The 17198-nt window shown below is 42.4% G+C and overlaps 2 protein-coding genes across 2 annotated transcripts; one reads left to right on the top strand and one right to left on the bottom strand.

Annotated features, from left to right (window-relative positions):
• Positions 61-6818, bottom strand: LOC8056125 (probable thimet oligopeptidase). The gene is made up of 20 exons (XM_021455575.1): positions 6572-6818; positions 6134-6255; positions 5704-5867; positions 5188-5278; positions 4501-4680; positions 4253-4330; positions 3922-4002; positions 3658-3750; positions 3385-3465; positions 3127-3289; positions 2897-3017; positions 2547-2619; positions 2144-2251; positions 1945-2042; positions 1796-1841; positions 1329-1425; positions 844-917; positions 540-644; positions 377-457; positions 61-310 (listed from the first exon to the last, which is right to left on the bottom strand). Exons 1-20 carry the CDS (start codon positions 6690-6692, stop codon positions 200-202), a joined length of 2088 nt encoding a protein of 695 aa, XP_021311250.1. The 5' UTR covers positions 6693-6818; the 3' UTR covers positions 61-199.
• On the top strand, positions 12678-16973 carry LOC8056124 (protein PLASTID TRANSCRIPTIONALLY ACTIVE 10). Its single transcript, XM_021455289.1, has 12 exons — positions 12678-13444; positions 13761-13820; positions 13903-13932; positions 14024-14097; positions 14576-14657; positions 15104-15177; positions 15291-15357; positions 15448-15540; positions 15695-15871; positions 15981-16031; positions 16106-16257; positions 16327-16973. The coding sequence occupies exons 1-12, from the start codon at positions 12725-12727 to the stop codon at positions 16715-16717; spliced, it is 1971 nt and encodes a 656-aa protein (XP_021310964.1). The 5' UTR covers positions 12678-12724; the 3' UTR covers positions 16718-16973.

Raw genomic sequence — 17198 nt, 5'->3', positions numbered from 1 at the left:
TCTAGTTAGTCCATGATTGGACAATGTTTGTCAAATAAAAACAAAAATACTACAGTACCCAAAAACCAAAAAAAAAATCAGAACTGAACAAGGCCTATCTTATTAGAAAAAGAAAGAAAGAACTCACGACAATCAGCTGACCTTCAATAGCTACATTCGAAAAAGAAAAAACTCTAATGGTTACATCATAAATGATCCCTCACAAACTATTTCTTGTTCTGCTCTGAATAAAAGGTTGGAGTGATGGTTCTCTTCCTAGGTAGTCGGTTATTATCTCCAGGGGATCTTTTGAGCCTCCTAGAGCCAACACCTGCAGTGATGTAAGCATTTTGTAACAATTCAAATGAGCATGCAAGGAGGACACATTAGCAGTTACCTTATTTCTGAACCGCAATCCAGCATGCTGATTGAGCAAGTCATCTTTAAATTTTGATACAAAAAGATCAGCAGCAAACACCTGCATAGTTCAGATAGTGTTATTCTACTCTCTCCAAATATATGATGGAAGCAATATGGCTTAGGATTTGTATTGATCAAACCTCACTCCATATGTAACTGTAGCACACAGCATCATAGCCAAAAGCAATACGAGGAAAACATGAAGCTGGACTGGTCCCTTCCAATAAAGGTATACCCAGCATTACCTGGAAAAGGGACATTTGCCTTAATTGGTCATCATAAGTACTTCATCCCAAATTATAAGTTGTTTTGCCTTTTCTAGGTACATAGTTTTTGCTATGCACCCATATATACACTATGTCTAGATACATAAAAAACTAAAACCACCTATAATTTGGAATGGAGGGAGTAACATAGACAGTAAAGCAGTCATTCCAAGTGTACCTTGGGATGAAGATCCTTGATTAAGTCATCAATGTCCACATCCTCACTTGAATGTATTATCTGATCAACAAGGCCTAGTAAAAGTGAAACAATACATAATTTACTACATTGGATTCAAATTTCTTACTAATTAATAAACATGAGCTAACAATAGGATACAAATCAAGCTGTCTACAATTGACAAGTACCAATTAGGTTGGTTTTGCCAAACAAATTAACAGCGTATCAGTAGGAACTTGTTTCAGAGAACAGGTGGGAAAAAAAGAGTAATTTGTGTTACCAGTATCTACTAGCAGAACAGTGATTGGGCATATAGTTATATATACTGTTCACTAAAGTAAGAGAATGAAGTGATGAGGACAAGAAAAGACAGCCAAATACAGGTGGCTGGTGTCATTATATTTTGTTGGAGTTTCAGAGCTAGATAACATTTGAGGAACAATACTCTAACTCTATTTCATTTGGCAGGTAGCAAAATAACTCACACAAAAGGATCTCTTGTTTCATTTTCAGGCCAGTAAATAAATCACGCCTTCTTTTCAGAGATTGGCAAGCTTCACTGGTTATGGATTTTGTAATGTCCTACAATAATAAAAACAGAAAAAATTTAGCACTAATTTAAACAAGTCTCAGAAGGCTCACAAGAACTTATCAAAGTATCAAATAATTATCGCAATACAACATTAACATGTTTTTGGTGTCATTAGGTTCACTCTATGGAAAAACAGAAGTGTTGGTCTCCAGATCATATCCTGATTACTCAGTAACCAAGGATTGTTCACCCATGCAAGGTCACAAATATTTTTGCTTTATTCATGAAATTAGTTCCATCTACTAGACTGGCCAAACATTATTGACCATTTCTCTTACATCTTTATTTTTTGTCGTTGAAAATATGCAAGGTAGGGTAAAAATTCCGACACATAAATATCATATGCTAAATTTGCACCACCTGATGGAAGCCGGACATCATTTTCAGAGAAATACTCTCATAGCACCTGAGATGACAAGGTTGCTTTACATATCAGAAACATCAGCTTCCAATGGATTAAAAAAGTGTTGGTAATTGGTACATTACTGAATGAAAATAATTATGCCTACCAATTCTCGAGTAGCAGGCTTGGAATTTCAGTAAAGTCACCCTCCAGTCGAAGACCTGAAAATCTTGAAAAGGTGGCTCTGTTGGATACGTGATGGACCTGCAGGATAATGAAATCAATAAATCTATTCATTTAGTGTCAACAAATGCCAGGATATTTATACTTTGTCAGAATCCAATAGAGAAAATTGATATCAATACCACATGGCTAAATTCATGGAATAGCCTCACGACTTCAGGGAACCGCAGTAATGCTGAATTCCCATCAAGCTCTTTTGGACACTGAGATAATATCACAGCAGCCGGAACCTGTCAGCACACAGCAACCATCCAATAATTACACCATGAATAATTAACCACTCAAGCAGGCTACAGAAGTACTTCCCAAAGATTATAAATATCGTGAGTATGTGAGAGAACAAGTACTTTTGAACTTTTAACAATTTAACAATTTGATTGTATTAGATCACCCGTTAAATTTGCTTCAATACAAAACCTTGTGGTTACAAGAGAATGTTAATTTAATCATTTGAACTACAGTGATTCTAACAAGAAATTCGTACTCTGATTGCACTATATAATATGCATGAGACTTTCGAGTTACCTTGCGTGCACCATTAGAACACAAGCATCCATTCTGAAGTGTCACAACACAAGTGTGGGTATACTTTCCTTCCCTGTGAAGCAAAATAGGGTAGCCGATTAAATAACCGTATTTTATGTGTACTGGAATGGTGTCTTATGAGGTGTTCCTTAATGTGTCTTGCATCTGCATTTGTTGAGTCTATTTTCTCCTTGCAAATGTTGGATTCCCTAATATATTTTTTGTCAATTATGATGAACAGGGTGAAAGAAAAGGCAGCGAGAGCATTTCTATCTAATCATCAAACATGTTTTACATATCATGAAACCTTGAAATCATTCAAGCTTCGCTAGCATGCTTTCAGAACAAACCTGGCAAAGATATCAAGAAAAAAGTAACCCAAAAGATCACTTGAACTTGCATCCCAAACAGAAAACACACGAACTGTATCATGCCAAACTTCAACATCCTTAATTTCATCGAATCGTAGTGCTTCATGAAAGGAAAAAAAAAGAATTATTATTAGCAGAAAAATATATCTGTGCTCATACCTTATAAAAATAGAGGTTGCTAGTACATTAGTTAATGGCTATCATTTTACCAAATAGATCCTGAAACATCTTCAACATTCCAGATATGACCAGGCTAACAGGGAAGTATTGTTTAATTTCACCGATGTCAAGATCAACCTTGAATTCTTCAGCTCTTTTGATGTAGTACAATAAATCTTCCATTCCAAACAAAGCATTTCCTTCCTCCTTGATCTGAAATCAGAAAATCAATAGCAATAATTTGATTAGTAATGAAAGATTTGAATTGATGGAAAAATTAGCAGAGCAGAAAGGAGCTTTCATAAAACCTTAAGGTCTTTGAGTATGCTGAGCTCTCTATTAGCTACATCACTTAATTGTTCTGACATCTCTTCCAAAAACTCTAAGACCTGCAGGAGAAAACACTTTGACATCTGTTATTTTCCTAGCGTGAAAGGAGCATGAAACAATATTTTGCCAGCAAGATGAATAGACCAGGATTGATTTTTTTTTACCAAGTTTGATATTGAAAAACGTGTTTCACCAAGCAGATCTAGCTAAAAAGAAAGACAAGCAGATTTCCTAGCAGAAAAAGCACAAACCTTCCTTGAAGTTCTTGGCATTCTGGGCTCAATAGCAAAATCAGCATAGTTGGTGTACCCCAGTAATCTAGCAAACTTGTGTCTTAGCTGAACCTGAATAAACATAGAAGATGAAATTGCAACATGTCAGTTCCAGGGTTCCTTCCTACACTGAAACCCTTGCAAAATAATCAAATGTAACAGATGTTATGAGATAAGGTGAAATCAGCGATAGAAAACACCAATTGCTATGAAGTTACAGTGGATATGGGCACTTGCGGTTACCAAATTTTCTAGGATGGCTAGATTATCCTTCCCACCTTTCTGTCCATAAGCGACAGCAATCTGCTTCCTGGTAGAGCCAACCTTGAAAAGATGCAACTAGTTGACATCCAGTTCATACATAACTCCATTGCATAAATATACATTGCAATTGGTCAACAGCATAGTTTCTAGCATAAAGAAAATAAGAAGAAAAAAAAGTATCCCACAACATACAATATTACTGGCTATCCCTGTCAAATCAGTGGACAAAGCTCATAAAAGAGCCAAGTGTATATTAATCATAATTATGAAATGTGGAGTTGTGTGATAAAGCGTAAGACAGGGAGCTGACCTTGCAGTGCTCAAGAATTGGAGTAACATGGTAACTGGTCAACGGAACCTTAAACTTTCCATCAGCCTTTTCCAGATCCTGAGTTGAAGAGTTTGGGTAAAAGAGGATTAGAAAGCAATAATATCATATTTTTCATTCACTCAAACTTCTGTTCAAGCACAAAGTAAGAAAAGATTATTGAACCTTCTAAGGATTGCTTATTGTACTTCTGAAAAGTATGCTTGATTCAAGCTTACTCTCTAGCTTACCTTTAGGAACTCAAAGGGCATTCCAGCTAGCTCATCCTCACCTAAAAGAAGGAATTTGGTGAAATCATTCAAATTTTGTAGATACTTCAGGTTTAATGCATCCATATGAGATTTCAATTTCTCCATTTCCTTTCTCTTGCTTTGAGATAGCTTTACTCCATTACGCTCAAACTCTTTCACCTGTTTAATCATAATTAGACAATTCAGCAAATCGACACTAATTAGCCAAACCAATTCACAAAATCGTTTTCATACAAATTGCAAATAATATAATAGCAAGACACATCACATATCTTTCAGTAACTTTACAATCAATTAATTCTATGGTTTAATTTCAGCTTTGATGCTAACAAATAAATCAGAAATTCAAGTTCAAGAAGAATGGGACAATGGGTGCTGCAGACACAAAGACACGTCAGCATAAGAGAAGATGCAGTAGATGAGCATGTTACGAGACCAGTCAGGAGCCAGATTATACCGACATGATGTATGCTCATCTCAAAATAAATAAGGATACAACAATTAGGAAAATGGTATTCAGGGTTAAAGCATTGACACCAAATCATCACATGTACTCTCACCGTTCCAAATTATAAGACGTTTTGGCTTTTCTAGATGCATTGTTTTTACTATGTATCTAGACATCTAAGCACATTCAATTGTACATGTAACGAAAGAATTCTGTACCAAGGAGTGGAGAAATCTTGTCGCTTCAGGACCTATTCTCTCGCCTTTCACTGTGAACGCTTTTATGACGCGATAAACATCTTCACGCTGCCTGGTCACCTTGCAGGAAATACATGTTCAGAAAATCGTTGCATTGGCTGAGATAGAAGAAAGGGAACCTCACATCCTATTGTTATTCTCAAGAAATGGTACATTAGTACATTACTTCATAAACTTTACAGAACATGCATTACTTCATAGATTTTACAAAACAACATGATGGATGGGTCACTGAGATTATGTCACAGGTGCTCACCAGGCCAAGCAAATAATATGAGCAAGAGTAACACAGATACCAAGCTACAAGCTTTTTTTTTGAAAGGATACCAAGCTACAAGCTATTCGCATAGTTTTGTTTTGTACAATACCAGTTCATGTTAGTTGACAATGGTACCTAATCCTACACTAAATCAGTTAGGGAACATACATTACTACTACATCCAAGTGAACAATAAGAAATAAGTGGCAACATTGCACCTGCACAGCACAAAGTGGGAATCCAACAGCTTCTCTGCTTCAGCACTTGCCTTGCGAACATCCTCAGATGGTGATACCATCCTGGGAAGAACACAAGCTTGAACCAGAGGAAATTGCAGCGCATCTAATTCTGCCAATGGTACAACGACATTTGCAAAACTGACCTACAAAATACAACATGCAACTGTAAGAAAATTCTCCCGATTTTAGGTCTGTATATGCTCATTGCAAATTGTATTCTTCTAAGAACCAGCATGCTGCAAACATATGTATACTTCTCTACAACTACATGGTTGTCTGAATATTATAACTATAGAATACTATAGACCAAATCACAAGCCCAAAGCCCTCTATGGGTTTCTGTAAATGCCACATTCCACAAAACAGTGCAATTAGTAAAATGCAGTGGCATAAAGAGTTGCATACATACTTTATCTAGGGGCACTGCGGCCACAGAATCGTATGTTTCCTTTGACTTGGAGATGATACGGTCAGCTATTTTTTTAATCTCAGCTGCTGACAGGTTGACTTGAGCAGTAAACCCTGGAAGCTCTGCAACCACTCAAAATTCAAATACACACATGGATAACTTTTCAAAATTCCATACCTAGGAGATAACGTTTAGCATTAATTGTAACATTTCAAACAATAGACGCATGAATACAAAGTTCATGGGGCAAGTATATGTAGCGCTGAAGGGCAAAGCAATCGGACCGTGTTAAGCAAACACCAATCACTGTATCTATATGCTGCATTGGTACGAGATTGAACCAAAACACTGGACGGGTCAGTGCAAGGTTGCTCAATTTCAGAGCATCGGATGGGCTTTGAGTTCAAACGCGAAGGCCGAGGGTTTTGCGGCGCTCACCTCGTCGTTTCCTCCGACGGTGGGCGGTGACGGCGGAGAAGGCGATGTTGAGGCCGACGGCGACGAGCGCTGCCGCACCGGCGATGGCGATGACCCGGCGCTCTCGTCTCCTGGGCTCCATCCCGGAGCCCCGATGGGTTCAGGGTTCTAGAGGTTCGGGGCCGACCGCGGGCGGCGAGGAGGGGAGAAGGTTTGCGAGTGGTGGCGGAGTGGGCGGCGAGAGCGAGAGAGACAAGCGAACGGCAGCAGCGGGCCAGCGGCCATACCTGGGCATGCAGCCCGAGCCCGTTAGCACGGCCCAAAGCCCGTCACTTTGGCCCGGCCCAAGCACGGCACGGCCCGAAGTTCATTGGGCCCGGGCTGGCACGGCACGGGGGTGCAGGCCGTGCTTGGGCCGCACTTCAGGCCCGCAGGCCGGCACGGCCCGGCCCGCCAAATAATGGCAGGCCCGATACCGGCCCGCTCCCCCACCAGGCCGGCCGGCACCAGCAGCCAGGCCGCCAGCCCAGTAGGGCGCGCCGCGCGCCTCCCTGTCCCTGGCTTCCACTCCCCCCGACCCCGACCCCCCTCCATATAAAATTCCGCCCGGCTGCGGCCCCCGCGGCGCGCCTCACTCAGTCTCCCCACCCGAAACCCTAACCCTAATCCCCACCGCAGCCGCAGCCGCGCCGCCGTCGCTCGTCCTCACTCACCACCGCAGCCGCGCCGCCGTCGCTCATCGACCGTCGGTCGTCGGCCGTCGCCCTCGCACTCGCAGTCACCACTCACCAGTCGCAGCGCAGGCGCAGCCTCGCACACTCTCTCTCTCAGATCGGATCCGAGAGGTCGGCTCCTCCTCTCGACTTCTTCGCCGCCGTCGTCCTACGATCTGGTGACATCGCCGTCGCCGTCGGCTCTCTGCCTCTCTCCCTGAGTTCCCTGCTCCCTGCCTCCCTCTCCCTATCTGTCTCCCTTCTTTCTCTATCCTGTCCATGAGCATGTGAGTCCGCCTCCCCGTCTCCGTTCCGTAGTCGCTCGTCGTCCTTCTTAATCTCGTCTTCTCCGGCGCCGGGCTCCGGTTGCGCAGGTAAGATCTAACCCTAGATCTCGTCTTCTTCGTAATTTTTCTTTTCCCCCATTCTAATCTAACCCTAAATCTGTTCTTTTTGCAGGTCTGTTGCCGATGCCTCGTCGTCAACTAGCCTTGGTGGCGTAGACGGACGACGGGCTAGGGCAATGGCACCGCGGCCAAGTCGTGGCCACGCACCGTTGAGGAATGGTGCTGGAGGAGGAGGAGGACAGCCGTCCGCGGCCGAGGGCCCCTTGGCGACGACGTGCGACGAGTGGACAGGGAATGACGACTTCATCGCTGCTGGGTTGTCCCCGGAGAGGGACGATGACGGCCGTGACCCCTTTGATGTGTTTGTCGACGCATCCGGTGGCGGCGGGTCACAGCCTCCCGTGAACGACGTCGATCCCGTCGATGCGGTGGACTCCAACACCCACACCACGAGCACTGGTGTTAATGGTAATGGTGATGGTAATGCTACTCCTTCTCCTTCCTCTGGTACATGTGGTAAGCGACGGTCTAAGTGTTGGGAAACATTTGATGAGGTTTTTGAGATGATAAATGGTAATCGTGTGCGTGTTAAAGCTATCTGTAAGATTTGTAAAAAAGTTTTGAGTGGTAGATCTGCTGCTGGTACTGGCCATATTCTTAGGCACGCTAAAGGTTGCCTTGCTAAACTTGATCAGCAAAATAAGGTTCAGTCTCGACTAGCTTTTAGTTCTGATGGGGCTTTGCATAATTGGAACTATGATCCTACTGTTGCTAGAACTGAACTGTGTAGATTGATTGCTAGGCTTGATCTTCCTCTTGGTTTTGGTGACACTGATGCATTTGAAGAATACATTGTTCGTGCTCATAATCCAAGATTTGTTAGATCATCTAGAAGAACCACCACTAGAGATCTAGATAAGTTATTTGCTGAACGTCGTGCTATGATTAGGAACTGTGTGCATGCTTCATCATCTGTTGCTTTGACTTCTGACATATGGTCTGGTAATGCTAAGGAGGATTACATATGTGTTGTTGCTCACTATGTAAATTCTAACTGGGAGTTGCAAAAGAAGATTATAGGTCTTAGGTTGATTGAAGTTAAGCATAATGGTGAAAACATTTCTGCTGCCATTGCATCTGTGGTTGAGGAATATGGCTTGATTGATAAGATCTTTTCTATCACTTTAGATAATGCATCTTCCAATGCTAAGGCAATGGAAACTTTGACACCCATGTTTGCTGGTTATCTTGGTCCTGACCCTGCACCTGATGATGATGATCCTATTAATAGATCTTACAGTCTTGTGCATCAACGTTGTGCTTGTCACATTATTAATTTGATAGTTAAATCTGCACTAAAAAGAATCAAACCTTATATAGAGGACTTTAGAACTGCAATTAATTTCTTGAACTCCTCTAATCAAAGAGTTGCTATGTTTAAGAACTACTGTGAAGCTAAAGGTATGAGGCCTAGAAAATTTGGCTTAGACATGGATGTTAGATGGAATGCTACTTATCTCATGCTCAAACATTTGGTTCCTTATCGTGAAGTATTTTCTGTGTTCATAAATTCAAATTATGGTAGTGCCCTGTTGTCTCAAGCTCATTGGCATGTGGCTGAGAAAATATTGGAGTTCCTGGAACTCTTTTATGAATGTACTGTTACACTATCTGGTGTTTATTATCCTACCAGTCCTCTTGTTCTGCACCATGTTCTGGAGATTGCAACTCATTTACATGCTTGTGAAAGAGATCTTAATCTGAGAGCCTTTGTGTTTCCTATGCAAAGTAAGTTTCTTAAGTATTGGAAGGACATTCCTATGTTATATTCATTTGCATTCATTCTTGACCCTAGAGCTAAGCTCAGAGGTATGCAAAGGGTCCTCCATTTACTTCATGAATGTAGTGGTACTGATTACACTGTTTACTATGCTGATGTGAAAACTGAGTTGCATAAATTGTTTGAGAAATATTTGAGAAAGTATGGTGCATCCTCTAATCAAAGAGTTGCTGGTCCTACCCCAGTCACTGGTAAGAGAAAACAGGCTTGGGGGAGAATTTTTGGAGGATCAGATCTACCTGGTCCTTCATCTGCCTGTTCTTCTTCTCAATCTACTGCTTCTGAACTTGCAAGCTATTTGGACAGCGACTGCATAACTTCTTATGAGGATGGTTTTGACATTATCCTATGGTGGCGTGATCACAAACTAACCTATCCCATCCTGGCTATTATGGCCAGAGATATCATGTCAGTTCCTGTTTCCACCTGTTCTTCAGAGTCTTGTTTCAGTTTATCTGGAAGGATCCTAGAAGAACGACGCCGAAGCTTGAAACCCGAACATGTGGAGATGCTAACCTTGTTGAAGGACTGGGAGCTAGGAGAGAAGAGGGAGCAACATCAAGCTGCTGATAACAAGGAAATCGAAGATGCCTTTGAGAATTTGTTCCTGGATGAACCTGAAGTTGCAGATGAGGGTACTGGTGGCTGAGGGGTGGTCATTTCATTTGTTTGCTGGGAGTGTTGGTGCTTTTGTGTGAGTTGAGAGTGGTAGTGACCCTCACTCACTTAGTTTTCATTTGAACATTTGAACAATGGTCTGTAATATTGTTAAGACAGTAAGACTTAAGACATTTAGAGCTGGCTGCACTCTTTTTTCCTGCCTAGGGTTTCTCACAAGGGTGAGTTTTACCTAGGTAGGTTTTTAATGAGGCAGCATTGCACCAAACAGCTCATTTTGATATTTACATCTGTCAACTATCATCTGTGTTTGAATCTGTTATCTAAGTATCTAACTGATGATTGATGAATATGAATATGTTTGAAATCTGATTTTAAATATGTATTTATTGAGATGTTAACTTTCAACGGGCTATGGGCTGGCCCGGCCCTCTATTTTTACCGTGCCTGTCGGGCCAGCCCGGTACGCAAAACGGCCCGCCGTGCCGTGCCTGGGCCGAAGGTCAGGCACGCAGGCCGGTAAGGCACGGCCCGCAGGGCACGACGTGCCCCCTCGGCCCGTTAAGTAACGTGCCGTGCCGGCCCGTTGTCGTGCCGTGCCGGGCCGGGCCGGCCCGTTGCCCAGGTATACCAGCGGCTGAGCCAGCGACTCAGCGAGCGGAGGTCACGAAGATATGCGCGATCTGGCCGGTGGTTTCCGCGTGCACGGCTGGATTTGGAGGGAACCTTTGTCCGCGTAGCCGTTTCATGAAAATCGTCGTCATTTCCCTTTCAACAAGAAACTAAACAATCCCTTTCACAAAAAAAAAGGAAACTAAACCATCCAAATCCTCCAAACGGGGAAAAATGAGAATTATGAAACGCCTTCTTAGTCAACTCCCTCCATTTTAAATTGTAACTTTTCTAAATAATAGATATATTATTCTATTTATATGTCCAAGTGCCCAACTAAATCAAAGTCACAGCAGCACAAAAAGCAATATAGTTAAGGAAATATAGTGACTCGATATTCCATTCTAAGTAAAACATGGCATCTCTGGTTTACGACTGAGTCTTGAACTTAAAGTTAATGGTCTGAAGTAATTTCTAGTTAGGCAAGCTTGTATAGTACTAAACCAAATGTGTCCTACGTCTATGACTATCACTTTGTATGTAGAATCCTACCAAAACAGTAATGTGTCAAAGTAGCGTAGCAGGAGACAAAATAATAAATTTCATAGACTATGTAAATTAATAAGAAGACATATACCCTACGCCTTTAAATCGACAAGGAGAGGGGATCCCACCTGATAAATACATATTTTTATATCCTAAACCTTCACATTATCACGTGTTCCTCCGACAAACGTATTACAAGGGATCACAGTTCATTATATGTTCAAATTACACCGATTTACATTGTAATTTTCCCCTCTCCTCTTTGCACATAATTTGTTTTACCTCAAACTTTACATAAACAAGTCATTGCATCATATAATTTATATTTTTTATAGAATTTTCATATAGTTTTTATGTATCACTTAGCGTTAGAGCATGAAGAACCTAGGGATAGGTAGCACTAAGTACATACTTCATGCTCCTTGTAGACTCCTCCAAGTATGAGACATGGAGAACCTAGGGGCTAGGTAGAACTAAGGGCACGCTCAACCAAAGCATACACCTGTGTTAGCCTCAACTAAAGTAAGCTCCACGTCTGCCAAAAAGTTAAGACACCACCTATGTATTCTTGCTCTTCTCCTAGCAGAAAAGGATGCATGCATGTCATGGTTGTCAGCCGAGGCCAATAGTTCTTCTGCAGGATTCTAACACCATATAGGATACCACCAAAACATAGGATCTTGGTGTACATTTGGAGGTTGGGGTAGCACACCAACATAGAACGACGGGAAAGCCCTAAATACATACTTCATGATCCTTATAGAGTTTTGCTTTAAACGGTCCATAAGTCTTCTTCTTCATCATTCATTGAATGATTATTATATGAACAATCAACTCAGATCCAATTCGAATGAATTCACGATTTTTCATTTGACAGAACGGTCCAATCCTAGTGGTTTCACAGATTTTTTTTGAACTGTTTCACAGATTTGTTGATAGAATTTGAGAGAAATAGCATTCACATTGACAAAACATAATCTGTGTAAGTTTGCAACGTAGGAGTACTATTTAGAATCCGTTTGATTTCTCTTGCTAAATTTTAGCTAGCTAAAACTATTTTAGCTACTCTTAGATGACTAGATGCTTTTTAGTCATTGTGTTTGGAAGTTTAGCTACTAAAGCGATACGTTTAGCTGGCTAAAATTTAGGGAACCAAACATCTCAAGTTTGACCAAAATTATAGAAAAAATACAAAGTTTTGTGGCATCAAATAAATATACTATAAAAATATAAGTAATGAAGAACCTAATGATACTTAGTTGATATTATAAATTTTATTATCCTACTATATAAATTTGGTCAAACTTAAAATGTTTTGACTCAGATTTTTGAAATGACTAATAATTTTGGGACGAAGGGAGTATATTCCAAGGACAAAGATTTCACGCCCTTCACCGACATGTGGGCCACCACCCGAACCTTATCCTCCCCGCGCCTCGGCTCACTTAAACCCCGCGACGCCACGGGCACCGGTCCGAGCTCCCAAAACCCAACAAAAATGGCGACCACCCCGCCGGCCGCCGCTACCTTCCTCCACCATTACCTCCCCTTTCCCAGCCTCCGGCCCAAGACACTTCTCAGACCCCGCCTCCGCCGCCTCGCCGCGTCCATCAACCCCTCGCCCCCCGACGAGACGCCCGCAGCGGACCCACCGGTTATCCCTTCAATCAGCATCAAGAACACTGAGCCCGAGGAGGTCGCCCGCCGCCGCAGTTGGGTGGAGCACGGATGGGCGCCATGGGAGGAAATCATGACCCCGGAGGTCGCCTTTGCGCGCCACAGCCTCAACGAGGGCGAGGAGGTGCCGCTTCAGTCGCCGGAGTCCCTCGAGGCCTTCCGCATGCTCACGCCTTCCTACCGGAAGAAGGTGGAGGCTGAGCCGGGATACCTCGAGCGCCTCTTCGCGACGCGCGACACGCCCGAGCCTCTCGAGACGACGTGGGCCGGCCGGCTCCCGCTGCGGCTCGTGCCGCCGCGGGACTGGCCGCCGCCTGGCTGGGAGGTGGACCCGGACGAGCTGGAGTTCATAAGGGAGGCGCACAGAGAGGCCTCTGAGAGGCTGGACATGGAGGCGGCGGCCGCAGCCGGGGTGACCAACGTGGAGAAGCTGGAGGATGCGCCACAGGATCTGGCGCTAGACAGGTACAAAATGTTCCTGAAGCAGTACAAGGAATGGGTGGAGGCAAACCGAGATCGGTTGGAGCAGGAGTCCTACCAGGTATAATCGAGTAACTACAGTGGTAATATTGCGATGTTTAGTGCTTACTGCTTAATTCTAATGGGGAGCATCCTTTTTATAATCACCTAGCAAATAATGAAGGTAGTTTTGGTTGTCATTTGTGTGCGCATAATTGAAAAGAATTACTAAAAGTCCTGTTGCCTGAAAGTAGTGTTTGCTGATTTATTGTGAGAGACTGGGTGAAAAAGTACGGCTTACAAGACAAGCGAACGGATTTGTCTTGCCATCCATTGAGTATTTATAGTGTTGCTCTGCGATCATGTAATGTTAAACCTGGGCTATTTCCATTGTGCAGTTTGATCAGGATTACTTCCCTGGCAGACGAAAAAGAGGTAAGGACTACAGTGAAGATATGGTAGGTTCAGCTCTTGAATGAGTCCCATACATTTTGTGATTCGTTTTTTTAAGGTACTGATGTATTGTTTGCTCTGATGCAGCATGAACTTCCATTCTACTATCCTGGACAGGTTCTGTTGGAACATCTCTACTTCATCTTTTTTTCTCCTAGCTAGTCCATTCCATTCTAACCATTTTTCGAATGGTTTGATGCTCTTGCAGATCTGTTACGGGCAAGTAACGACTGTTCACCTCTATCAGGGAGCCTTTGTGAACATCGGTTGTGTTCATGAGGGGTATGTACATTGAATTCTGCTGCATGACGATGAGCCTAATGTACTTAATTTAGCAAAAGGCAGACCATGAAGGATTATCCCAATGGTCTCTCCTTACTGTAGGCTATCACTTTTTTTTTTTGGTTTACGGTGATACTATAAACTGTGCCTTCCCATGCACATGTCTGACATTTGGGTGTCATGTTTTCTTGTTACCATACCTTTTTTCTGTTGTGTACTGGAAATTGCCACCTTCAGATTATTAAGCACGCTTGGAAACTAGCACAGAAGTACAGAACATTCAACACATAATCTAGATCCAATCAATCAGCACTCTCCACTTTTCAGCAATAGACAACCCTGGCAAGCTCCTTAATTTACACTTGTAGCCTCGTAGGATAGTCCTCTGTCTTTTACCCTAGATTTTTAATTTAGTATAATTCCCAAGACAACATCTGCTATTTACCTTGTTGAAATTTACAGCTTGTGATGCTTTTAGGTGGGTGCCGATAAAAGGAAATGATTGGTACTGGATCCGACATCACATCAGGCCTGGTATGAAAGTCTATGTGGAGATTCTGGTAAGTGATCTGGAGAAATCCACATTTACAGTGAGGCCTTGTTTAGTTCCCAAAAAATTTTGCAAAATTTTTTAGATTCTCCGTCACATCAAATCTTTAGACGCATGCATAGAGTATTAAATATAGACGAAAATAAAAACTAATTGCACAGTTTGATCGAAATTGACGAGACAAATCTTTTAAGCCTAGTTAGTTCATGATTGGACAATATTTGTCAAATACAAACGAAAGTGTTACTATTCTTATTTTGCAAATTTTTTTGGAACTAAACAAGGCCTGAGTGGTTTAAGGACATCTGGTTTCAATATTATAAAGGAAATACCTTTACATTGACTAAAGTGCATCTTTTGTTCATTCTCTCCTTTTTGTGAGAACAATCTGTACATATGGAAGTCTATGCAGCTTAAGTAGATCGGCCTTAGTAATATCTATCAATTTCTGTGCAGGCCAAACGAGACCCTTACCGCTTCCGCTTCCCACTTGAGATGCGATTTGTATATCCTAACATTGATCACCTAATGTGAGTACCGCTATTATCACTGCTTGCTCAGTTCTGGTAATATGAATATGAATGTCAGTTGCTATATCCGCGCTTAAGTTTATTCCAATGTGCTATTTCCTTTCTGACTGCAGATTTAATAGATTCGACTTCCCACCAATTTTTCACCGTAAGGAGGATACTAACCTAGAGCAGTTGTGGGTGCGGATTAACTTCTATTTGGTTCAGTTTTCTGCTATTTTTTTAGATCTTATATTGGTTTTTGCATCTAAACCTTTTATGAACTGACAGCGTGAAGCTGGACGGCCCCCCATTCCTAGGAAAAAACCTTTAAAAGATATGGAAAAGGAACCTTTGGTATCAGACCATCCTTTTGTTGATACGGTATTCTCCATGAATCACAATCATATGCCTCATGCTTCGTATATATTATTTTGCTTCACGTTGTGGCTTTTGCATCTTAGTTTCTTGCATTCCCATCAAATAGGTTTGTCTCTTGTCAGTTAAGTGTGTGTGTGTGCGCGCGCGCGCTTTGCAGCTTTGGGAATGGCATAATGCAGAGCAAATGATTTTAGACTACGAGGAACAAAATCCAGATAAATTCAAGGATACAACATATGAGTCCACAGTTGATGCATCCTCAATCGATGAAGAAAAGAGAGTTGAATACACTGAAGGATATTTCAAAGAAACACTGCTAAAAAAGACAGTTGTGGTATGTAATCTTTGTAGCTCCTGATTACTGTCTCTGGATCTTTGCAGCTTGTTAGTCGTAGGTAAATTTATCCCCTAATGGCATCCTGCTCTGACCTTTTCTTTGTTAGAATATAAGCGTCAAAGAACTTGATCTGGATGCTGCTCGTGCTGAACGCCAGGTTCCTCTTTTTACATACACTGACAATATTTCTTTAATCTTTCACCATTACATACTGAACTTTAGTCGGTGCAGCTAATAAAAAAGCTGAAAAAGGAAGCCGAGGAAAGAGGAGAGGAATACAAAGTTGAGAAGCTCCGACGAAACAAAGAAATGGATGAGTATGATCTGATGCAATGGCGTCGTTCATTTGAAGAAAGGGAAGCTCTTATCAGAGACATCTGCTGGTACATCTATTACCTGTACGAATTTTACCACACCTATTGCCCAATTTGCTAACTCCTAAAGATTTGCAGTCGGAAAGCACTTGGTCTTCCTATCGAGGAGCCTGGGCGATATGACGTAGATGAGACAGAGGTCTATGGGAAGGATTATTATGACCCAGAAAAGCCAATGTACCGCTATGACTACTGGGGCGAGCCCAAGAACACCGAGAAGACCAAGGTGGAGCGGGACGTGGAGCGCCACAACCAACAGGTGGTCGGCGACGCGAAGAAATGGTGCGAGATGTCGTATGATGACTATGTCCGCAAGAAGCTGCGGTTGGAAGCGGCTGAGGCGAGGGAAAGGCAGAGGAAGGCGTCCGAGCCGCAAGAGGACGAGGAGTATGATGACGACATGGACCTGGACTTGAAGAAGATGACCGATCCTCGCGCCCCGCACAACCGGTTTTACATCACGAAATGAATTGTTAGGCTGTCCACGGGTTAGATGTAGTTGTTGGTTGCGGGCAAGAGATGTGAATGTATATTTTGGTAGCATTAGAGTTTGCTGGCTTGGGTCGGCTCTGGTTGCAGCCAAAAGGCCATATAGCACTATAGTAGCTGGAGATCATGCTTGTTTGCCTGGTTGCCTGTTCAACGTTGTGATTTGACAATTTTGACCGTGATGTTCCTCTGATCAATGACAACTTCCACTGGTAGACGTTTAAAGCAATATTTCAGTCAGCTTGTCTAAGTGAAGACAAATCTAACTGAATTATTTTTGGACGGTTTGCAACTTGAGCTCATGTTTATATAGGACTGAAACAAAGAAAAGACCGATGGTTGAACGGAGAGCATAGAAGCCAGCCAGGTCTAACATTCTACTTGTCGACCTAACCATGCACTCGAAAGTCGAACCCCGTTCCGGATGTGCGACCTGATCAAACGCCGTGCGGGCGAGCTAC

Source organism: Sorghum bicolor, chromosome 3 (genome assembly GCF_000003195.3).
Source record: "Sorghum bicolor cultivar BTx623 chromosome 3, Sorghum_bicolor_NCBIv3, whole genome shotgun sequence".
NCBI lineage: Eukaryota > Viridiplantae > Streptophyta > Magnoliopsida > Poales > Poaceae > Sorghum > Sorghum bicolor.
The sequence above is the reverse complement of the archived record's forward strand: the minus strand, read 5'-3'. Positions and strand labels throughout refer to the sequence as shown.